A 25,942-nucleotide genomic window follows, 5' to 3' on the forward strand; every position below is an offset into this window, starting at 1 on the left:
GACCTAAGTGAAGTCCACCAGCAAAGAAATCAAGCACCAGCATGACTACATACATAGTCTTATAATCATAGCCAATCAGCTGTCAATTACTTAACTTTATAGTCGGTCAGTAAACTTCATAGTCAATAAATAGTTTTGCAAAAATTAGTGTTTGGTTATTGTACTAGCTGGGTAGACAAACTAGCTGATACACTCAGGGGTACAATACAATCACAATAACTTATCAATACTCCTACAATCTTCCTACATATGTACTAGAAGTTCTACAGCCTTTGTAATAATGCTGTAGTAACTATCACATTAAAAAATCAGGAAAATTGGTGGAGTAGTATTGTTCAATGTTTAGGCATTGCCAACGCATTTTTTCCTAATGGGCCTTTGTCATGGCATCCCTTTCAAGCACTGTACTCTCACCAATGAAGTTGTATGGTAACAAGGCGTTCACCATATCATGCAAAAACTCTGAATGTAATGATGCAATGTTCTGCATACATAGTATGTGTACAAGTACAAGGGAGTTTTAAATCCAATTAGTGATTATAATTGTGAAACAAGGGAAGTTGCCTACACCTGCAGATAAACTACTGGACATTTAATCCTTAATTCAGTCACTGGTATAGAAGTAGGGATTTAAACTAATGTCCACTAGTTTACTCTAATTTGTCCACTTTAATTTTTCCTTGTACATGTACTTGTTAATAGTAATTAGTGTGTATGTTCATTTTACAGAACCACAATGTCCTCCTATATATGATGTCGTCTCGCCTTTACATGATCAGGTGATAGTAAAAATCAAAGTACATGGCCGTCGTGTTCAAGTTTACTGCAATAACATACTTCATTTTGGTGATTGTAATTATGGGGAGTGGAGATTTTGGCCTTATCTGCCACCAGAGTGTAAGCAGTCTTGATGACCAAGTGTGACAGTGTGTGTGCTAGCTATAGGATTGTAGTGCTTTTAATGTTTTAAGTGTGTTATTCATAACTGGTACTATAGTGTACAATAGGTTGTTATTCATCGACTCCTTTATAATCAGATGTGCGAGATTATTATAGTAAATTTGTCATTCACACAATGGGATGTTCTTTACAATATGGAAGTTCACAGATTTGACCAGATCTTAAACTACTATTGTAACTATCAGCTCCTAAGATTTCTATAGTTGCAATGAATGTACACTACAATATCCACTACTCTATAGAATAAGTTAGTGGTCAAAGTGACCCATGCACTAATGTAATTAGACTTTGTAGTAGTTCAGTGAAATAAGATTGAAGGTATAGTAAGTTCTACAATTGTTATGTTAACAAAAATGATGCTATAATTATCAACAGCACAGTAGTAGTACTGTTTAGTAGGGATTACCCCTAAAGTGATGGGTGCCACCCAAAATTCCATCTATAAAAATCATCCTAGATACATATGCAATGAAACTCACCTTTACAGAATAATATTAGTCCATCCAGCATCAAATCCAGCATTAAAAACTAGAAAATGTTTACTCCAACTCTTACACCTTAGGTGTGATTCTCATGGTTTGGCTTTCACTCTTATGATAACTCTCATGCCCAACATTTGTAATCTCACACCTACTCACTCCCAGGATTTTATTTCACTGAGTATGTATTTTAAGGCATTAATATTCTCAACATTTTACAGCTCAATACTTTAATTGCAGCATGCGCTGGGACAACAGAGGAGGGTGGACACGATATAAGGGCTACTGAAAATCATTACCGTTAATTAAATGTTTCTAATACCAAGACTAAAATGAAGTGATAAAACCTGTTTAGCAACAGCCACACTAATTTATCTTGTGCTTGTGACAAATGGAAGAAAATGAGTATAAAGGTGTTCTATTTCCTGCTTGATTCTCCATGAGGATATGCTAGTGGCTTCCGCTTTCCTTTCTTTAATTCCATGGGAGTGAGGATAGGAGGCTTATTGTATATCATAATACCTATTGTTAGGCTCAAATACAAGCTAATAAGGTGTCCCTAGAATGTAACACATCGATTCCACCGACAAACTTACTGCACGTGTGATCCTCTATAAATTCAAGAGCAATTTACATGCTGGGAATAGCAGGGAAGAGTGGGGCAGACCGGCTAAATATACTAAACGTGAAGCACACTTTCGAATGGTGCTTAATTAAACTCCGCTGAAGGCTTAGTTATACTTTTAATACAAATGTATGCGCTCACGTGTGCATGTCCATTCTCCTCTGCTGGGACAACAACTATACATCAAGGATTCAAGAGGTGCCCAATGATTCAGAGGTACATGATCTCATGTTCAAACTTTTGTTTGGCAGTCAGAACTATAAGTAGTGCGATTGAATGATCCCTTTTAGACAACAACTGAGAAGAGATTGTATATCAGTATACTGGAACCTTGAAAGGTCACTTGCAATGCAGGCTGGATATAAATTGTAAAGTGTGTGTAGTAATCATGCAGTGATTCTGTCACTGCAAGATGCAACCAATGAGGACATGATAGAATTCGGGCTAGCAAGACATCCCACAGATACACGACATGATTAGTGGTAAGTTGTGTACAAGGTTCTGTACCATGTAGGCCAGTTACAATTGTGATGGTGATCATAATGAATTGCCACAATTGTAATGTAGCTAGAACATGTAAAGCAAAAAGCAAGCAAATTGAAGCCTTCAGCTACTATACTGTGCTAGCACTGTCATGCCTACCCAGTGGACCTGCACTGGGACACCTGTGTGCTACTCAGAGACCATGGAGTAATCCTCCTGGGGCAGGACTAGTAACCCCAGGAAGATGTGCCATGTCTCACATGTGGGCACCCAAAGTCCCACCCACCATGCAAGATATAGACAGTTTGGATATTGGAAACAGTGGAAATTGAAAACTGAAACTGAAATTGTTCAAAACTTGTGAAATATCTAATAGTACTCACCTCTTTACAAAGACCACCTCTATGATAAGGCCACCTTATTATAGTGTCTCATTATTCAGTGACCATTTCAAAGCTACTTCAAAAAAGCTGTACATGTGGTGTATTTCATGAATTTGTGTACAAAGTCATCTATCGAGATCATATTTTTGTCTCATATTATTACTTTACTAACAAAAAAATATGATTTAGTATTAATGAGATATTAACTCAAAAGTAGCTAGCTACACCATAAATAGCTACAGAGCTTGCTTTTTGGGGTCAAATTTTGTATAATGAAGTGGCCAAGGTCAGCTAGCTATATAAGTGTGGTTCAGACTGATTTTCTTTTCATTGGGCAGAGACAAGATGTCTACTGTTTCCAATACAAGACCATAAAATGTGACTGGGCCTGCAAAAATAGGGCATGTGGGTACACGATCCTACTTTTTCAAACTTTCATCACTCAAAACTTTTTGTACCATTGTGCTATGGCAATGCAAGTTTCAGCTCTTAGTGAGTGAGCATTTAATAGGCTTTACGATGTAAGTTACAGAATGCAAGTATTCTGTTCCAATAGTGAGATATGACCTGTAGAGTGACGGGATGTAGTTTGTGCCCACATGCCCAGTTTTTGCAGGCCTGGTCACAAATAAAATAATGGTAGCTTTATAGCTAGCTAACCTTCATTTATACAAACTTTGACCACAAAAAGCTAGGTCTATATAGCTATATGGTGTAGCTATTTTTTAGTTCACATCTCATTAATACTAAATCATAATTTTGTTAGTCTCATAAGTATCTTGATCAATCAGGTAACACAAAAGTAAAATGAGATGATCTTAATAGATGACCTTGTACACAAATTCATGAAATACACCACATGTACAGCTTTTTTGAAATCGCTTTGAAATGGCCACTGAATAATGAAAATATACCTTACCTGATACTTAAAGTGGTCATGAAGTATAAAATATGTGGTCACTATAATAAGGTGGTCTTATCATAAAGGTGGTTTATCATAGAGGTAGTATTTGTAAAGAGGAGAGTATTATTAGCTATTTCACAAGTTTTGAACGGTTTCAGTTTCCATTTCCAGTTTTCAATGTTTCCAATGCATTTGCTTACGTCAGATACCCATTAACGTTACAGCTGGGTGGGCTGCTTCCCCGGTTGGCACCATGCAGATTCCCATTTAAACAGCTGGGTAAACTGGAGCAATGTGAGTTAAGTTATATGAACTTTAATTGCACTAAATTCAGTTTAAAGACTTTACTTATTCAGTAGTGGAAGGTGAAGAAGTCTATCTATTACCCTGGATAAGCAAGGAGAACCTGTGCATGTAAATGATATTATAATGATCATAATTCCTGAACCTGTATCTGCTGGTGAGTGTCAAGTTGATAGTGGTTAGTTCACACATTTGTTTTACGTGAAATATATTGATCAGTGACAGAAAAAGAGTCCTTGAAGCAATTGAAAGATAACAGGTGCTAGGAGAGACAGAGAGCTGCAGTGACCATAGTCAATGATGACAGTAAGACCACAGATAACTAATCTTTTTGAAATGACTACTTTATCTTCCTTTCAGTTGCACTTGTTGAGTTTGATACAGATGTCAATTTACAAGTTACTGAGGCTTGACGATGACAAAGAGCAGGTGCTCGAGTTAGGCTGGGACTGACAACACTAGACCAATTTCATTCATTGTAAAAACATTTGACTTTAATGCAACAGGTAAAGAAAAACAAACATTTCTGTAATTATAATACATTTGTCTGTCTATCGCTGACAGTGATTACCGATGAATAAGTTGAACTACTGAGTTAATACAAACTAGTGCAACTACACAAGAAAGAGCTTCTTAAGTTGCTATTTTTACTGCTACTGATGATGAGGGACAGAGTTTGCTGGGATTAGAACAGTCATTCCTCAACAATTACAAGACACTGTGAGAGTAGGCAATATTGGAAAACGTTTAATAAATTAAGTGAAAATGATGGTAATTTATTACTTATAATTGCAGAAGTAGATCTAGAACTAGACTGCTATGCTATTCCGCATGGAGATAGAATTAATGGGAGGACTGTCCAGGTGTATTTTACAGCCAATCAACCTGCTGTGTTTATAGTTGTGGAATAATATTGGAACACTGAGTAAGAACAGTCTGTTTGAAAGCATTGTGTACTGTAGTTGATAACAGGTGAAAGATAATTACAAACATTGGTATATCTGATTCAGTGATGGTATATAAGAGCTGTTACTACCTACCGTAAAGATTTCACCTCAAAGCTTGACTTGCACTATGCAAGGTATTTAAATGTAACAAAAGGTGTGGATAGTTAACATCCAAGGACTATTTTAGTTATGCTTGTTGAGGGTAGATTACAAGTGACTGGTGTTGGGGAGATAGCTGTTCAAATTCGATCTACAAAATGTGCCACATACGGTGCAAATTGAATGACGGAGAAGTTCTATCAGTATAGATACTGATCTTAATAGAGCATTGGTAAATTGAAATTCAAAATCATGTCACTGGTATATGCACAATATAATACATAGCCACATGTTTTGGAGGGGAAATCATTAACAGCCAGTACTCTGTGAACTGGAGATGACAGAGTTGAGTTTAGCTTATCAACTCAAACTCAAGGATGGGTTGGAATAGGATTTTCTGCAAATTGACTAAAGGTTAGAAAGTGTATTACTTCATCAATATACATCATTTGTTTTGATAGCCAAGTAGTGACATTATAATAGGTGCTGCCAGTGGTAGGTGGATGACAGGTATAGTATTCTTTGTGACACTACTGATATGCACTACCAAATGCATTACTTTAAAGGTATGCAGAGTATCCAGAATCAAGTCCAGTGACAGATACAGTGCAAATGTTGATAATGCTCCAGCTTCTTTGCCAATGGAATCAACATAGTAACTTTCTCTCAAGACAAGGTTACAAATGACATTCAGCAAGATATGACATTAGATCTACGCTACTTCTTATATACATGGGGAGACAGTGTTGATATTAATTCAAGAGTAATCAAAAGCCATGGAACTAGTTTCAGCAGATCTACTGAACTATTTTGCTTTCCAGCAGCCACTCTCTGCCATGAAAAATGTATGTATAGCAAAATCAACTGTGACTTGTGTATTATGTGTTCTTTTTGTTGTGTGTGAGGACTGAGGAACACCAGTTAATGCAGAAAGGAACTTTACATAATTATGGTTTTATGGAAAGCAGTGTAGTCGCATAAACTTGTAGTTCTGGATATGTAACTAGCTAAATGCACTAGAACACAAATTTGTGTATTATTAGAAACTGTAGGTGGCCTGAAAATCTTCCATCTTGTACATGTAAGAGCTTATTTTAACTAAATATACATAATTACACATTGCAATGTCTTATACATGTGTCGTAATCCTGGTTGACCCAACAATGGAAACACTATGGGAGGTGACTCTTTGGTATTGGAAAAGCAGTGGAACACACTTGTAATGTGTTTTCGTTGGAGCAAATCAAAGGGATTGTCACCTATACTACTGGAGAATGGTCATTACCCTTAGCTTGCCCTCATTTGTTGGTAAGGCCATCCAGGTTTTAACTTTTAAGCAATTCAAAATATGCTATATCATCTCCTTTGAAGTGATTTCTATTGAAATTGCCAATGAAAGTTTTTCAATAATTGAGGGAAATATGGTAAGAAGAGTATGTAGTAAAGACCAGTACCATTAAATTTTGATGTCACTAATCCCATTGAAGCAAATTGTAAGTCTAATAATATTTTTCACTATCCTTTACACTGCTTAAAGGTTCTTACATTACTAATTCATTAAGCTTCTTTACTGTAGTTGTACACAGTTAGTATACACTGATAGTAAAATATCAGTAACTTTTAGTACATGGAACATGTTGTTTTGCTAAGTTTTAAACTCTCAAGCTCAGTAAACATCAGTGAATGCGGGTTTACTGAAAAGCTACTAAAACAGTAAATTATTAACTGTTCCATATATACTGGGGATATATCACTTTGGTAAACTAAGAAATGTGACTTTTAATCTGTACTGATGTGATAAAATGTACAGAAATTGATACTAACCCGGATACAATCCTTGATAATGCTGAATGTTTTATTGCTACACTTACCTCGCCCCCAACTGGAAACAGGACCCAAGCTCTGGTATCCATATTAGATGATGACAACTGATAAGAAAATGCAGCATTCTTTAACCAAAAATAACTATTAGTGCCTAATTATTTTCACAGACATTGAAATTGTCTTTTTTCGTAAGAGATTGAAGAATGATTTAATTCACCTATTCAATCACTTACCAGGAATTGCATAGCAATCATGCACTAGTCTAGGAAGGATCAGGTTATCTTTGAAATGGCAACCCCAATGCGTGTGTCTATTTGCTGTGAAAGGCACAAAGGAGTTTGTTCATTACTTCCACCAATGAGATTGTATGCACAAGCCTACTCTGCTGGACAGTGATCGATGAGTGGCATAATTCTAATTAAAGGTGCTTTGAAGTATCACGTAGCATAATGCTAACATAATGGGTATAGACTTTGCCGTACTGTACGTAGTTATCATGCAGTGCATGTGATAAATAATAATGCACATCATGGTGAAGATAACATGGCCACTCTAGTCTCGCAAATCCTTTCTTACATAAATCTTGAAAAGTAGCCAGTGGCCTGTACATGTACTGCAGCCTTATCAGTACTTCTAATAAAGTAGTCAGTTACATATGAATTATAGTAGTAAGCTGCCAATGAATTATATTATTTTCCAATGGCTAATATAACTTTAAAACAATTGCTCATAAGACAAAAGCCATTATTGTTAAATAAATATGGAGGTTGACAGCCAAAATAATTTCCAAGTGATTGACCCCTGGTTCATATCCTTACTATACTGACTGACACAACTGCATTTATTTACAGAAAGTTTAGTCCTGCAATTTGCTTTGTTTTTTCGTTGTAAAATAATTTTCGTATGCAAAAACTACAAATATTTCTTACATGAATATTATTACACAATGTTGAACTACTCTAATAGAGTAGTCATTCACATAAATCATAATTATATACAAAAACAATTATATCACGATTTTTTTTGCTTGAAAATAAAGTGAATTATGGTATTACATAATTAGTTATTATATCATTTCACAGATCTACCAGTGACCATAGATTAGGCTTGAGCCTAATATGTTTTTCTCTTCATCCTATTATGCTCATTTTCATGGTTTTCCTTTTCCAATCATGAAAGTCAACACAACCACACAAACCTACAACTATTAGCTGATGTGCTTTCTCACCATAGCTCAATGACAGCATTCTGACGTGGGTTAGAAAAACATTGTCTTTCTCTTTACTGTGGTCTGCCACAATGTGCATCCGGGGAACACAATAAATTTCCCATTGCTCCAAAGATGCTTCCCCAGAGATGGGCCATATTTCTGGCCCTAGACTTCCCCTTTTCTCCTGCATAGCTAATTGCCGTATTATTTACTTATTGTCAAAAATGGTTCTATTAGAAAAAAACTAACCTACACTTGAGAATTAATTGACTTCATTAAATAAATATACTACTGTAAATGTGAGCAATGCAGCATAATTATTTAATTACTGTACTATAGAACAGGTTTATATAGGTTATTTTCAATGCAGTTTAGAGCAACGTGGCTGGATCAGCTATATCTGATGTTACAATCGTAAGACTTAATGGTGGGCTATGTGTCATTATGTATCAGTTTGACACCATTTCTATGCTACGAGCTTGAGGATGATGTGGGTGAGGCTACCCACGAACTTAATCATGCACCGAGGCCACAGGCTAAGGTAAGTAATTATAAGCAGTAGGGCTGAGTGATACTACCGTTTTAGCGATATATCGCGATATTTTGAAAGTATCGATATCGCGATATTTTGTTATTAACTATCGTGATACCATGCCTGTACATTACTGTCATTAAAAATCCATTTGTTATGCAGTACTAGGCTAAGAATCCTTGTAAATGATAAAGTCCACCCATCTGGTTTCCCCTGCAGAGAGGTGTGAACTCCATAAGAACCTCAAAGCATGTGTTACAATAACTGTTACTGTAAACAAGGATGATGGTGGCTAGTTTGCTATCACCTATAAGGACTTCCTGCAGGAATGCTGAGCAATACATTATGTGGCACCAGCTATGATTTGTAAGTATCGTGAACTATTCAGTATTGTGAATAGTGGCTTTAGTATCGATCGTGATACTAAAATGGCAGTATCGCTCAGCCCTAATAAGCAGCCAAGCCCACATCATCTGAAGAGTTCTAAATACACTAAAATAATTATGAAATTTGTTTTTTATTCATGCTAATGACTTGTGGATTGTCATGTTTTTTTGTCTTTCAAATTGAATATTCTGTGGGTCCCTGATCCAGTCACGATGGAAAATATGGACTATAACAAAATAGTCAACACAAATTTGAAGCCAGTGATGTCAATATACACGTACCTATATGGTAGTGGAGAAAGAAATGGGACATAAAGGTGAGTTTATGATGCATGCATTATAGCTGCTGGGGTATGTGAAAAGAACATCTTGGACCTAAGCGGCATCAAACAATGAAAAAAATCAAGTCTAGTTATACCGAAAGCATCAGTTACATAAGAAAATACTGTTAAATAAAAATTTCAGTCATTCAATATAAAACTTATTGAAAGTGATTAGGGTCGCTTTGAAATGTGAGTTTGATTATGCTCAACCAATACTTCCCAGTTGCATGTTGTGCATGAAAAGTAACGCTGCTTTTTTTGTGATAGTTTCAGGCAGGAAAACCCAAACTACACAGTACTACTGTACGATACCCATTCATGTAGGATAACACATTTCATAAAAGTTTTTGAGATACTTACAATACATTAGATATGGTACAGAACCAAATAAGGGTATGACCATACATATTATCAAATGAGTATACCTATACTGTGTACACAACAGACAAAAACACATTAACTAGCTAGCTATGTACTTGACACATTATGTTATGATGGTGCTACAATGTAGGGTTGGTTTGGTACCAGTTTCTGTTTTTCATGACAAGCAAATATCCATTTTGGTTTCACAAATGTTAAGGAGCTGTTCTCTGAAAGTGCCTACAAAATATTTAATATGAAATATACAAACATTACGTACCATTTTGCATAATGTACCAATTTGTTACCAAGGGCACATTTTAAATGTAACCCACTGAGCAAAAACCGGCCATTTTTGCACATTCCTCAAATTCCATTTTATTGCTTCTCTGTTACCAATAGTAATAAAGGAGTGGGCAGCCACAGTTTTAGCCTTTTGTGATGAAGACCCTTGGAGTTATATTGCTGGACAGTTGGAACAAGAATACGTAATTCGATTTGTACAACAACAATTCAGCAAATAAATTACAAGTGAATATTTAATCAATCATCACTTATGACTGAAACAAGCTACAAAGACGAGGTTTGGCACAGTCTGTTTACGTCACATCTATCAAGGTATAGTGTTTCCCTGCATGTCTCTGTGCGACAAAGATTAAGGCCATTCTAACAATGAAATGACAGTAAACTTTATTTCTACCACATCATAAATGTGCACCCATAATTTGCTTACCATACAATGTACAAAAACGAAACAAGAATTTCTTACTCCCCATGAACAGGAGAATCTGGTGGTATGTAGGTTTTATAGATTTGAGCTTTGTTTCAACATACTGAAGTGATTAAACTGTACGTACTTTTTATGTAACATGTGTAGCTATTTCAATACATTTTTATAGCAAAATAGAATTTTTGCAGAAATGGCTGGTTTTCGCTCAGTGGGTCACAAATGTACCATGACATGGCCTTGATGAGGGAGCAGTACCACTAGTTTCTTTTAACAAAACCTCAGTCCAAAATCAACTGTGGGAGTTAACTTGACAAATATTAACAGCATCATGGAGCAAGCCCAAGGAGCGACAATTGGATATTTCAAATTGTCAAGTGGCAGTGCTTGATGTAAGCAGATATGCTATCAGTATCATAGTACAGAAAGTATATGTCAGTCCGTGTTGTGGTATATATTACACAAGGTAAGTACAGGTCAAACACATGTACAAGCTGGAGTACAGATCAAAGAACACAATGATGAGGAAACCAAGTTTACGTACATGTACGGTACACTGTAAAATTTACAAGTACAGTGTATGCGTAACCATGTACACATTAACAATCAATGAAACATTACACTGTAGGAAACAGTTACAGTATACGGTGGAACCTCAGTTATCATTTTTCCGTATTCTCGATAAATCGAACTACGAAAATGACTGTTCTATCATGAACCGCGGTAGTGGTTCATAATAGAGATTGCTAATGTTTTTTTCCAAAATCCTAATAGAACACACACATTACAAATCTTTTCGAACCTCAAAAGAAGCCTTTCAGAAGTTAATTTGGAAGAAGTTCTGAGCCATTCTGTTCATCTTTATCTTCTTATTTTTTCCCCACAGGGTTAGAGCAAAATGTGAGCATTTTTTTGGAAATAAAAACTAGATAATTTTCCTTCCTACAGGGAGAATGTCTTCTTCATGTCCATGACCTATTTTTAAATGCATATTGCAATGTTAACATCCACTTTCAAGCAAATTTGTTTCTTTTAGTAACCTGCTCTCAAGCAATTTTGTACATGATAAAATAATTATAACACGAAAGGCACACTGGAGTACTTGATAATACTGTAATACTCTTCTTCTCTGAGTTCTGCGAATAATTCTAGACAAATAGTAGACTAAGCGGCATATATACTGTAGTTCTAGCCATTACTCTGGTAACTGGTCGAATAATTATCTTTGTGGGCGCTATAACGACTTCAGGAAGAAACCATTCGGCTGTTCTGCGTTGCTCTTTCATGCTCTGGCTATAAAGGTACGTACTTTAAACCAAAGTCTAAATAAGTTAAACACCATGCCTATAATGAGTTTTTGAGGTAATCCAGCTGTTACTCTCCTACTCCAGTTGTTAGACACCACACATGCACTATAACAACAGTTTTATACAACAATAAAGAGTACTTTTGATACAAAGCGATGAACGGTAGATGTTGTTTTTGAAGGAACTTGATGGCATTTTCTCTGATACAAGCGTACATTACAAGATCATGTAATCTATTGTATATCACTACACTTTAGTGCATGAGTATTCTAATGGTGTATAGTTTAAGGTCATAGCACAAAGTATGGCGAAGATATTCCTTGTTTAATGTGAATATTTGATGAAGAAGGCTATTTCTAAGTGATGTGATGAAAGGCGTTCTACCCAACTCTTCATCTATGCTATGTATCATGGAGTTCATGGTGAGTAATGTAGTGGCTATTTTAAGGTTATTGTACACAGTTTCAGAGATACAGACTTTTCAGCCTTATGGACCACCCTGGGGTTCGGATAACTGATATTCCACTGTAGAACGTATATACAAACCTCATCAAAGTTGTCATCCCATTTTGACTCAGTTACAATGTGAGTCACTCCATCACCCATGTAGTCCACTATGTCACTAACAAACAACATCACTAGTAAAATGTGGTCATTGTTTGTATACATGTTACACATATCAATATACTAGCTACACAACAGGTCACCATATGGTACACATATCCTGTAAACTTGATGAAGGTCACCACAATTGTATAAAAGAAATTTAGCCGATAATTTTAAGGGATGCTTAATGGGAACTGGTACATCCTGTATACTGTACATATATACTTTGAAGAGAAAGTGGCCCCATTAAAATCAAAAAGCTTAAAAACCACATATAAACTAATTATACACTTACCCATCATAAGCTGTGATGTATCTCATCAACATCTTACGATAGGAGTCCGTGAAGTCACCATACAGCAAAAACCGATTTTTACTAAACAAGTTTGGCAGGTCCAACAAGGAGCGTTTGTTATCCTTGACAACAGACTTAGCAGTACCAGCTATGTACACAATAACACATAACATATCAACAACGACAAAATATGTACACAATTAATTGAGCTAAATGCAAGCAGTTGAACCACAGCAAGAAAACTCAAATTTCATTGGCTACTTACAGGTATCTAAATTCTGTAGATCCTGTGTCATGTCTCAATCGATCCCTATCTCTGGGGCAATACAAAACACGACAATTACGTGCCTGTAACGTTGGCAATGCATGGGAATTTAACTCGATAGCAAGCGCCATTACAAGTTGACAGGGGCTTGTTCTACTCAAGAATGTTACACTTCTTGTGTTACAAGCAGCTGTGAAGGTGCTACAGGCAGCAACAATGAGCTGTGGTCTAAATTAAGTAGACATCGAAACAGTTCTACGAAATTTAGAAACCCTCAGGTGCCCTCACTTTGCTCGTGCGCCACAACACAGGGCCTTTCGGGTCTCTAAATTCCGTAGAACTGTTTCGATGTCTAACTATTATTTGCTAGTATTTTAAACATTGTTAATTTAAAAGTGAAGTAGGGATCTATGCAATAAAAGTAGTGAAACAAGAAATGAATGATGATATTACATCATAGCTTGATGGGAAAGTCCCTACTTTGGCATTGAGCAAAATTATAGCTAATGTGCCACAGTAGGACTTTCCCATTGAGTTATGCTGTAATATCATCATTCATCTCTTGTTTCACTACTTTTATTGCATAGATCCCTACTTCACTTTTAAATTAACAATTTTTACAATACTAGTTTGTTTAGTTTTTTGTTGTAGCACAACTAGCTAGTTACAGCTTATTAAAGTACGTACTGTGCTAGGCCCGTAGTAGCGTGCATATAGCTTGCCTTTGATCGTAGTAGCAGTAGCGCTCAGATCTATGACCCGTGTCTTAGTACGATGGTCTGCGTTCTATTCACCCAGGCCGGAAGTTGTTCGAACGAACAGGCCCTTTCAGTTGTCTGGAGCTTAGTCTTGACTAACAGGATGAAGTAATACAATTTCCACTCGAGTACTATCCAATCACATGAATCACTCGCTGATTTCGCCATCCTGCACTGAGTGGCTGAGTCAGTATGTTAAGAGGAAAAAGCCATCGAGTATCAGTCCATTTCAAATCTCTTCATCGATTGCAGTCCAGACGTTGGCAAAAGTCGAAGTGACAACTCAGCAGCCTTAATGTTTCATGTGCAACACTTGAAATTATAAGCACCCTGCTCTTTCAGCAGCATAAGCACTTTCTGAAATAATTTTGTGGTGTCTACAGAAAAGTATTGATACATAAAATTAACGCCTCGGTATGGTTTTGATGCTTGAAGAAGACAACCAACCTGATTGAAGATAAAAGGAAATACAATGCGCACAGGGCGTACACTCGTCGGAACCCAAAAGGCACATCCCACCGGTGAGTTTGTTGTTGTGGTGTAAAATGATGACTGTGCACTGCTTCGTTTGGGCTCTAGGCTTGCGACTGTGGTAAGTGAGGCAGTGAGGCAAAAATTGGAGTTTTGGCAATTTTTTAAAATTTTATATCCAGCCACCTGTAAGTGTTTTGTTATATTTAATGCTGTTTTATGTATTATATGGACTAGTACTATTCCGTAAAGGTGATTTTCGCCGCATACAATGTCTGTAGGGTGATTTTTAAAGGTGGAATTTTGGGCGGCGTGCGAAACATTCACCACAATCCCTACTTAAACGGTACGACCGTACCGTTTGATACTAGTTGTTAGTAATATACACCAGTACACACCTTCCTTATCATCATCCTCCTCTTCAGTACTACCACCATAAGGATCCTCCTCCATATTCTGATGAGCCTTAATCCTGTAATGTGTGAAGAATAGGATAAATCTATGCACAACCACAAATCTAGTGATCATGTGCAACAGTACATGAGTTGTTCCATATTATAAGGAGTGTGACCATTTAATAATAAACACATTAGCTGCTACAACAAATGATGAAAGCTACAGAACACTTAATACAAGGAGTGTTTATTCAGCAAATGTGCCATATGGTGTCTACATCACTGAATGGGTTGAAATCTATTGATATTTAAGAGCTGTTTGGAATACGATGTGTCTGCTTCATAGTGCTGTACACCTACAAAATTTTTGTCACTGGTTAATTGCCTACCAATAATTGGCAATAACCAGCTAATTGGTTGGCTTGTATATTGGCAGACATGATGCAACTCAACAAGCCTGCTGGAAGGTTTAGGGGTGGTACCAAAGTGACCATCAACATCCTGTCTTGCAATAACAGTTATTACAATATGTACACATACTTTGAGGTTATGTTACGATGTTAACACTTGTCAGCAGGGGTAATTTATGATTTACCAAGTGGGCAGGCAATAACCTGTTTAAAGGTTTCTTCACCAGTTATTGGCTGACCTAGACAACACCTGTTAATAACTGGTTAATTGGACACTGGTGTACAGCACTAATGCTTCACACATGCACATAAGTGGTAAATTTTGAGTCCATGTATATACTGTTTTCAGCTTTGATCTACCCTACCATACACAATGAATTTTGACATCAAAAAAACTGACGAAACGATTAAATTCATCAAATTAAAATTTGTCAAATGTTTATAAGCACCTTAAAAGTACAGGTTTTGTCTACGACTTATTTTTGTCAACATTTTATTCGTCAAATGTGCTGAAGTATGAGTTTGTCAATTTTTTCTTACATCAAAATTTCCTTGCGTACAGTACACTGGAGAATGTACATACGTATGCAATGAACTGGTAATCTTCACTGTACCACAGGTGTTTACATTCGTCATACGTACAAAATAAAAATCCACAAAGCAAGAGTAAAACTATAAACCTATTCTAGTATTGTTAACCTAAACCCAACCTACACATGTAGTTATTCTAATACATTTACTCTTCTGTCATAATATTTATACTATATGTACGACAGGAAATTTTGACAAAGAAAGAAGTTGATTTATGAGTTAAACTTGTCGATGACTACTTTGTCAAATGTAAACACACTGTAAATACCCACAAAAGTAAACATTCAGATCTATGCTTTCTTGACTTTTGTCAGCATTTAATTCATCAAAGCTAATGAATTATGGATTAGTGAACTTGTTCTTCCATCAAAATATCCTGTCATACAGCTGTATGGTACAGCCTGTCTACAGTTCAGCCATTCATGACAGATGTAAATATACTATCATCACCTCCTAATCTCATCCTCAGTGTCCCCTCCTCCATCAGAGTCAATACTGGACACCCTAGGGCTGATCTTAGGGGAACCCCCCTCATCATCAGTGGAACCTCCATATGGATCAACACCACTGTAAGGGAGTGAAAATAACACAATAATTGTAAAGTGGAAAGTTTCTTTGCAAATTGGCATAGTTCCTGTATCTGCCTAACTGTGATTTTTTTTATTTTAGGCTAAGGCAAGTGATAGGACATATTACACAATGACACAGAGCTTTATCCACCTTCTTGTTGGTTCTTTTTGTTTCATTGGTGACTTGGAAATAGGGGCTTTCCCTTTTCCTTTCGCAGAATCATCACCCACTGGTGGTTTTGTGATTGGGGATTTCCCCTTTCCCCTCTTGGAAACATCACCAAGTGTGTCACCCTTACGGTAGGAGGGTGGGGAAGGTGCATATTCATCATCGGAGCTGTCATCATCATCTCGTGCTTTACCAGTCATCTGATAACTGATGACACAAACAGCAAAACACTAAACAAACACAAATCACTAACTGGTTCTATACCTGACAATTGGTAGTTTGGTTTTCTTTTTGTGACAGTCCACAATCCACTCCTTACGTACTATTACTCCACCAGCCTCCTTGACCTGGTTGAACTTTGGTGTGTTGGTGAATGCACAACTGTAAGTGATCAATGTATAATGTATTTGACAAAATGACTAAACACAAATGTTATACTTTATGATATTGTATGGTCAAAGCAACTGGAAATTCTGTTCTCTCTGTGATACATGTCTAACTATCTGAAGCAGCAAGTACACATACAGTGAAGTCCCTCTATTTCGGACAACATAATGAAGTGTCCTGAACACAGAGGTGATGGTACAAAGTATGTGCATCAATACAAATAGGACCATGGACCAATATCCCAATGTGCAGTTCAGTTAGTTGTTGTACAGATTGTGGTAGATAGGACCTTACATCTCCAGTGTGATGTTCCACACTGCTATATGTGACCATCTCAGTGAGAACCATTGGTGAAATTACACAAATTACACAAAGAAAAAAAATTATGTAAGTTTTTACCAAGCCATTAATCAAGAAAGGAAGTGTTAAATCGATTAAACCTATATACCACCTTATTTGCCTACTCATGGGGAGTTCGAAAATGCTTGTTTCATTTCTGTAGCCCCAATGGTTTGTGTGTCACGTATGTTTGTTTACGATGTGGTAGATGTAAACAAATCGTCACTATTTAAAACCGCCTTCATACACCTACTGTAGGGCTAAAACTATACCTTGACTGATCTGGCAAACCATGATGACCACTGGAAGCCAAATCCCAACTTTGCAGACTAATCCAACTGGAATCTATGGCTGCTAATGCAAGCGCCTGTAGTTCATTTTTAGTATAGTCACTGTACAAATCGATTTCCTTGTCTTTCCTCATTTCTAGTGCTGTAATTCCAAAACTACTCACCAAAATCGACTGAAATATTAGTGAAATATTCCTTCGGCTATGCAGATGATGCTGAGAAAATAAAAAGAGATTCGGAAGATTAGCGACCTAGATGGTAGTGGTGTGCGATATCAGGATTTTTATTTCGATATTACATCGATACGATATTGGGGTAAATATCGAAATTTCGATACAATTATCGATAATTTTTAATTGTGTGGGTGGTGTAATTGCGTGGGCGGCCGATATTTATAAATATGCTTGAAATACAATTTGCACACAAACTATTGCTAATAAGCCTAGAAGACTGGCAGACAAGTTTTTAAAGTGGCTAGATAGTACAGAACCAACCTTCATTTCTAGCGTGATTGCGCAATCACACACTAAATGCTGTAGATTTATCGAAATATTCTTCGACATTTCGATAATTATCGCAAAATATTATCTTTTCGATAAATATCGAAATATGCTAAAGCAGTATCGAAAATCGATACGATAACGATATCGACAAAATTATCGCGAAATCGATATTTTTCCGATATATCGCACATCACTACTAGATGGATTTTTGCTGAAATGGTCACATATATGTATACATGACTACAGTACTCACATGAGATGTGTACATGATGATCCCCAATCAGGTTTGTAGTGTGCTCCCAGTTCAGTAGCCTTGTCCCTCAGTTCACTCCTGTATGGGTTCTTGAAGCCACTGAGAGCAAATGTCACTCCAGACAGTATTGTACTGATATCATCATCTTTAGGAGATGACGCTGGAAGTGAAAGAAATACTGATAGTACCTTATCCAACTATGTACTTTGTCTGGTATCAAACATGCTTGCTTTCTCACTCACACATACACGCACGAACGCATGTACGCACACACATATATACATCCATACACTACATATGGGAACACACACACACACACACACACACACACACACACACACACACACACACACACACACACACACACACACACACACACACACACACACACACACACACACACACACACACACACACACACACACACACACACACACACACACACACACACACACACACACACACACACACACACACACACACACACACACACACACACACACACACACACACACACACACACACACACACACACACACACACACACACACACACACACACACACACACACACACAGTTCAACCACACACATACAGAGTTCAACCACACACATACAGAGTTCAACCACACACATACAGAGTTCAACCACACACATACAGAGTTCAACCACACACAAGCATGCCGTGTGCATGCATATATACTGTTATGGGCATGATTGGATGTGGGGAAAAGGATCAAGGTTCAGCCATGTTTTCATCTCAAAAACTCAATATTAGCTCTTAATTATGCATGTGTATAATACAACCACAACAATACACACAACCTTTTTGCTTCTTCTTGGGCAATTCAGAGTCCTCAGAAGGAGCACTTCTCTTAGCAACACTTTCTTCCCTAGAAGATGAGTCATCACTATGCTTTTTTGAATCCTTCGAAGAGGAATGTGACACTGGTACAGTTATTTGAGCTTCTTTTTCAGCCTCCCGAGATGCCATACGTGCTTGAGCTGCTGCCGTGGCAACAGATGATGTGCTGGTGGACTCATCTTTGTCCCTTCGTTGAAACAAACTTCCTGGAGTAAGTGTCTTAGATTCTTCTCTCAGTGAAAACCCTCCAAACGATACTGTATCAGCCTGAATGTGTGAGACAAGGCAAAGTAAACACACACACACATAATTGCACACTACACACAGGTTAATGCTGGTACATACACACAGGTTTATATGTAATTTCTGATCACTACACTGTAACATACATGCTGTCCTTACAGTACTAGAGAGGTCAGGAGTCTACAGACTACACATGCACACAAGTAATACATATGTGTAGTTTATATCTACTAAAGAGACCATGGAGAAATGGATGGAGAAGTGCCCAGCCTATTCCAGTCTGGAGCTCACTGTAATATTTTGTTGTGTGCACAGCATAAATGTCTAGGATTGCCTGGACAATCACATTGTCTTAATTTGTCCTATATTTTTACAGGATGTCCCAAGACAAACCTGTTCTGTCCTATATACAGCTCTACACACACAAAAACAGACAGACAGACAGACACATTACCGTATTAGTATCCATCGGTTCATCATTGTTCACTTCAGCTGGAGAGTGGAGCTTGACAAATGATAGTCCATACTTCTCTGCCTGTTATTGCAACAATACAAAATGACTAGTACGTCAAGTCAATCCATATATGCACACAACATTGAAGCTAATATTTCACCATCAGTGGATAGCCAATACACTACGTAATAAGCCATTACACTCAGTCTTCTTATCACCAGTAGATGTGTATGAGTCAGGGACTAGGAATACTCTGGGACCTCGAAACAGCACTAGCCAACCAAAGACATGAAGCTTGAGACAAAATTGAACAATAGCTGTCTTCTGTGTATGTGTAGTTCTTTTAAGAAGTTTTGGTAGTCATACATTAATGCTGGAGAGTCTTCGTACTACCTTCCCAGCCATTTTATGACATACACCTGAATAGCACCAGTCAAATTCATGGAGATATAGACACGGCTGTCGATAGAAGCTATTTAAAACCATATGGACTGGTGGCTAGCTGACTATGAAACAAAGTGACTAGTATTAGTTGAAATAGTAAGAACACGTAACTGGCTGTATCCATTACATACCGTAAGTTAGTTTTGGGGCTCATCAATCTTTTCCTTGATCACGTAAGCATATGACATCATAATATTATAGTAGACATGTATTTGTATGTACTACAATAGCTCTCACGCATGCTAACACAAACACACAATTGTACCTTATTGTATGGTTGTGTACATACTAGCTTCAGACGGTCCCATTTTTGACTGATAATATTCTTTGATAGCTTCTCTTTACCTACAGAGAATAGTGTTTGATATATGAAAACACACATCAGAAAAAGGCTTCAGCTATGGTTTCACAAACTCTGGGAGACCTGTGCAATACAGGCACATACTACAAGTAATAGGACAAATCCTCCAGACAATAAGGACTTGTTCCAGTGTACTACTTCTCATGTAAGGAATACACCCATCAACAGACACCACTAATCCATTGCAAGTTTACATTGCTAAAATTTCCTGATAAATAAATACATCAGGCTCCCATTAACATGGTAGGGTAGACCAGAACAATGAGACATGCACAGATAATATGTACCTGTTCTTCTTTTGTTAAACAGTCATGTCTATAGTAGCTGGTCATCTGTGTGCTATTCATATACTGAAAGCTAGTGAAGGCAAACCCTCAAGGGAAGGAATCCATGGATGTATGGGCAGATACACACACATGCACATGCACACACATACACTACACTATACACACAGACGCAGACAAACACAGACACACACACACATACAGACACACACTACAGACACAGACACAGACAAATACACACACAGACACAGACACACACTACAGACACAGACACACAGACAAATACACACACACAAACAAACACACACACACACACTACAGACACATACACAACACAACACACACAGACACACACTATACACAGACACAGACGCACGCTATACACACATACAGATGCACACTATACACACACACACACAGACGCACACTGCAGACAGACAGACAGACACACACGCACACACACACACACACTACACACATACACTTACTAAACATTCTCACTCGGTTGGTGTTAGTCCAACTCTTACTCTCTGCTGGTGACATAAAACTGGATGTGACCAACAACACCTGGTGTACACAATACCACAATCAAAATTAACACAGAATACACTAACTCACTTCATAATTGTCACCATCATCACCAGACCTACACACCAACACCTCCACAAAAGCACTTCCATCATTTCCTATAGAAAAAAGTATATTATAACACACACACAGCACTACATATGCATACACAGTATTTAACATTTCACAAACACATATACACTTATGCAAAATCTCAGGAAATGCTAATTTTAAGTGGTAAAGTATTTTTCGATGAGCTACTACTGTTTACAAACACACTCACTTACCAATGTCAATGGCATTGATCAGTGAAGCTTTCTCAAGCTATAACAAAAGAGATCACTTCACTGATTAACAGTCTCATCCACACATGATAATACATACGTACATACTGTATGTTAGCATGTGTAAAGCATGACTAAGTGAATCCTTTGTGTCATACACTATCACAAGACAGTGAAATTAGAACATGCATGCACACACAAGTGCATGCATCTGCCATGAAAGTTATATGGTGACATACATCTTAGGCCTTTATAAGGCCTTCTGGTATACAGGCTCTGCCTTTACCAAGTACTTTAATCATAATAAAGCAATCATAATCATAATACACATAACAAGATATGGTAGGTACTTCATAGCACACTACCATCAGTGTGTACCAGTATTTAAGAATGTTAGTAACCAATAGCAACAGAAGTAACCATAGCAACAGCTGTGCATGCAACGTGAACCACACATGCCAGTTATTGACCATTCCTTGCATGTGGACACTGTTACAGAGAACATACATACATGTCACCAATCATGTAGCAAGCTGGAAGTGTCCCAATTCCTCACATGTTACTTGAAACATGACATGTAGAAAGTCACAGATTCTGAGAGAATGAACAAGTTTTCTAATTACTCAAACAGTACACACACTCTCATACCCATAACATGTGTCAGTATTACCTGTAATACAACTGAAGCTTGTTTCTCTCCAGGACTGGCACATGTCCATTTTCTGAATGAGTCTTCACTTAGTAGATTATCAGCTGGATTGTTCTACAGGTTGGTAAATACATTGTGGGAGTTTATGTGTGATGATATGACTTGTATCATACAGTACAATAGCACTGTATAGTAGGGACCACAAAGGTTTGGGTGTGGCCCATGAAATAACATCACCCAAAAACCAGCCTCACTTTTCCCTGATGACGATGAGGCAGTATTAGTTAGGTAAAACTAAGTCCAAGCAAGCCTTCAGATCGAAATGCTTTCAACAAGTTGCTACAAACTTTAAAAAAAATTAAATGGAATTTTCTACTGACTGACTGATGCCTTCAGACAAGTGTAATTTGATAACAGCTAAGGAAGGCTATGGGATTAATTTTTCATTGTTTGGCATCGCTTCAGCCAGACATATGCCTTTTGGCATATCGTAGCATGTGCAATTCATTCTTCATAAGCTTACCAGTGTCCTCCTTTGTGTTCTATTCATCTATGCTGACAGTGAAAGGTGTTGATTTGGTGGTAGCATGTGATGGCTTTCCTTTGTAATGGAAACTGTCATTGCAGCTACTTTGATTGCAGAGGTGCTTTTTTGATTCGTAATGCTGTGTAACCAGTTGAGCATAGCTGACAACGAAGCATAATTTTTCAGATGATAATTGGTAACTGGGGTGTGCAGTGCCATTTATTTTTTCTTTTGATTCGGTATGCTTAGGTAATTTACGAAAAAGTTAACAAACGAGTATGTTAAAAAAAAAAGGAGTTTTTAACTACCGTACCGTCCGTACGCAAGGAAATTTTGATGTCAAAAATTTTGATGAATCGATTTAATTCGTTAAATTAAAATTCGTCAAATGTTTATAAGTGCCTTAAAAGTACAGGCTTTGTCTACATTTTTCTTGATTTTCGTCAACATTTTATTCGTCAAATGTGAAGTATGACATTGTCAATTTTTTCTTACGTACGGTAGAGTAGGGACAAGGTACTGGACAAGCTGGAGTAGTGCTGCACAATATTAAATAACACTAAAACGATAAAAAATGTTATATTAACTTCTGTGTTCCATTATGGTATCTTGAGCAAAGCAGGGACACTCGGCATAGCGGTTCTTCCATGTCAGAGTACACTGAGACACATACAAATACACAAGTACAAAACTGAAAAACATACAAGACATGACACATACAAAGCAATACATTTAAATAATATACAAATTAACTATTATTAGTTATACAGCGGGTCTTCGTTAAAGTGACAAATTCTCCATGCTTGTTGGGCACTTCAAATGGTAGCTTATTCCACCAGCAAGTGGCACGATGTATAACACTTCTTATTGATTTAATAACGTGCACTACTCCAGCTTGTTTCAGTACTTTTTGTCATTGTGGTTGGTCCCTACTCTAGTTGAAAATTTTGTGTATGGTTTGTAACTATGTCAAGCCTACAAGATGCACTGACTGAAAATTTGTATGCACACAGTTGTATGGCTTACAAATCGTAAGATTAATCAGCTCCATGCAACGAAATAGTAAAAGTCACAAGACACTAAGATAACTCACTGGATCTTCGCTGCTGAACGAGTACACGTGTTGAAATTTAAGTACTGGCATTGTTTTTGCGTTCCGCCTTCCAAAAAGTCCTGCTTCCAATATTTTCGAATATTGTGGTAGCGCCCTCTAAATAGCGCCTCTACTTGTAAAGGGTGTGGTCGATATGGCTTCTGCTCTCCTCCCTCCCGTGTCTTCTGTGGTGTCTCATTTTCAAGTGTTGATGGAACATTTTGATAATCCAGACCAACTTCAAGATGTTATTAGCTGCAGCGAAGAGTGCGCCACTCTGTTGAAGACTCCTGCTGCCACGCCCCCTTCTGAATACTGCCCTGATCATCCGCGAAGGAAACTTGACGTGTTCTGCAGACAATGTGGAATTGAGTTATGTAGAGACTGCATCTCCCATGGTCACTCAACACACCAGTGTACTCTTATATCAACTGTGACCGGTGAAGAAACAAGGAGACTGGGAGAAGGCACGGATCATATGATGGGTTTACTGGAAGAGACGAAACGGGCAGTGTCCGTAATGAAGGAGATGACACAACGTGTAAGGAACAGAAAGGAATACAACATGGAGAGGACGAGGGAGGTGTTTAATGCTCTTAGAAAGGTCATTGATGAGCGAGAAGAACAAGTTATAGCATTTATTAAGAAAGGAGCAGACAAGAGGGAGAACACACTAAAGGTACAGAATATCTGTTTGTCGTTTTAGTTATGTACAGCCACATAATCTGACATGTATGATAGAAATTCGGACTATATGAATCACTACACAAAGATTGTATAGTTAGTCTTTCATGGTCAGACCCTATTTTAGGCCAGGCAAAGTTGATTGCTAGTTTCCTGTTTCCACCCACGTGTCTTAATAGAAGTGCTACAAAACTTTTATTATAGCTATAGTGGCTAGAGGAGCTCACCTAATATCGGACGGGCTCCAATATCGGACGCTATTTCTCCTAAACTACAATGAATATTCAAACATTCTGCACATCTCCAGGTAGGCCAATGCTTCATAAACTTGTGTACCAAGTTTCAGATCTCTCGGGTTCTTGGCCTCGGTACAGCAACCTTTTGAAGACCAGTCCGAATTATACGTAAAATCGGAAAAAACGCTCAATTCAAGGACAGCCATTGTTTGCAGATCACACTTGCATTAAATCAAAAATTGCATACCTTCAGATTGTAGGGCTACTCATTTACTTTCTAAATATGTATGGTTTATTTCATTTAAAGTATTGTACTGATGAGTTATAGACCAAAGAAAAGAGGCTGTCACTGGAGCAATACTCGCCCTAGCTATTTTTGCTCAAAATCAGAAAAAATGGTTTGAAAATGCATACAAGGTGGATGATTGTTTTCGACTGTGTACTGAAAGTTGTTAAACACTAGTTCCTGCAAATCCAACACTATAAAGACATAAAATACTGCAGACATGACTACAGAAATAGCAAAATCTTTAATATGGCTGTCAAACACCCTAACTTAAAAAGTCAATCACTTCAGCTGAAAGCCTAAAACTCTAAAACAAAAAGTACGTAGAACCACATTTTAAGCATATCAGCATTATGTAGAATTGATTTACACCACCTTTTTGCAAAAAATTGGTGACTGTTATATTAGGGTATTTGACTGCTCTATTAGAGGGTTTTGGTATTCCTGTAATACTTTAAGTCTGGAGGACAGTGAATTTATTGGAAAAGTTGCTTGACAACTTGTAAATGATTAATTGTATGCAATTATCCACTTTAAAATATTTTCAAAGCGTTGATTACAATTTTGAGTTAGGGCGATTATTGCTCCAGTGACAGCCTCTTTTCTTTGGTCTATAACTCATTAGTACAATACTTTAAATGAAATAAACCATACATATTTAGAAAGTAAATGAGTAGCCCTACAATCTGAAGGTATGCAATTTTTGATTTAATGCAAATGTGATCTGCAAACAATGGCTGTCCTTGAATTGAGCGTTTTTTCCGATTTTACGTATAATTCGGACTTGTCTTCAAAAGACTGCTGTACCGAGACCA

The 25,942-nt window shown here is 37.3% G+C and overlaps 3 protein-coding genes and 1 long non-coding RNA gene across 4 annotated transcripts in view; 3 read left to right on the forward strand and 1 right to left on the reverse strand.

Moving 5' to 3' along the window:
* The window catches only part of LOC136236181 (uncharacterized), a 179,563-nt gene that overhangs the window by 19,839 nt on the left and 133,782 nt on the right, over positions 1-25,942 (forward strand). The gene's annotated exons all lie outside the window — the stretch shown is intronic.
* On the forward strand, positions 5,052-6,218 carry LOC136251122 (uncharacterized). The gene is made up of 5 exons (XR_010698946.1): positions 5,052-5,218; positions 5,272-5,415; positions 5,469-5,597; positions 5,645-5,693; positions 5,750-6,218. It is a non-coding gene; the product is annotated as an uncharacterized lncRNA (long non-coding RNA).
* On the reverse strand, positions 9,780-24,067 carry LOC136236146 (DNA repair protein XRCC1-like). The gene is made up of 16 exons (XM_066026250.1): positions 23,922-24,067; positions 22,324-22,416; positions 21,657-21,693; positions 21,421-21,488; positions 21,291-21,369; positions 20,423-20,502; positions 19,714-19,794; positions 18,977-19,283; positions 18,154-18,313; positions 16,646-16,762; positions 16,364-16,588; positions 16,094-16,210; positions 14,646-14,719; positions 12,754-12,901; positions 12,399-12,474; positions 9,780-10,058 (listed from the first exon to the last, which is right to left on the reverse strand). Exons 1-16 carry the CDS (start codon positions 23,970-23,972, stop codon positions 9,948-9,950), a joined length of 1,824 nt encoding a protein of 607 aa, XP_065882322.1. The 5' UTR covers positions 23,973-24,067; the 3' UTR covers positions 9,780-9,947.
* LOC136247685 (E3 ubiquitin-protein ligase TRIM71-like) overlaps positions 24,043-25,942 on the forward strand; it is a 40,924-nt gene continuing 39,024 nt past the window's right edge. Inside the window, exon 1 of the mRNA XM_066039516.1 lies at positions 24,043-24,600. Within this exon, the coding sequence (XP_065895588.1) occupies positions 24,076-24,600 (525 nt within the window). The 5' untranslated portion in view covers positions 24,043-24,075. The remainder of the gene's footprint in view (positions 24,601-25,942) is intronic.

The sequence above is a fragment of the Dysidea avara genome, chromosome 1, assembly GCF_963678975.1.
Source record: "Dysidea avara chromosome 1, odDysAvar1.4, whole genome shotgun sequence".
In the NCBI taxonomy this organism is placed as follows: domain Eukaryota; kingdom Metazoa; phylum Porifera; class Demospongiae; order Dictyoceratida; family Dysideidae; genus Dysidea; species Dysidea avara.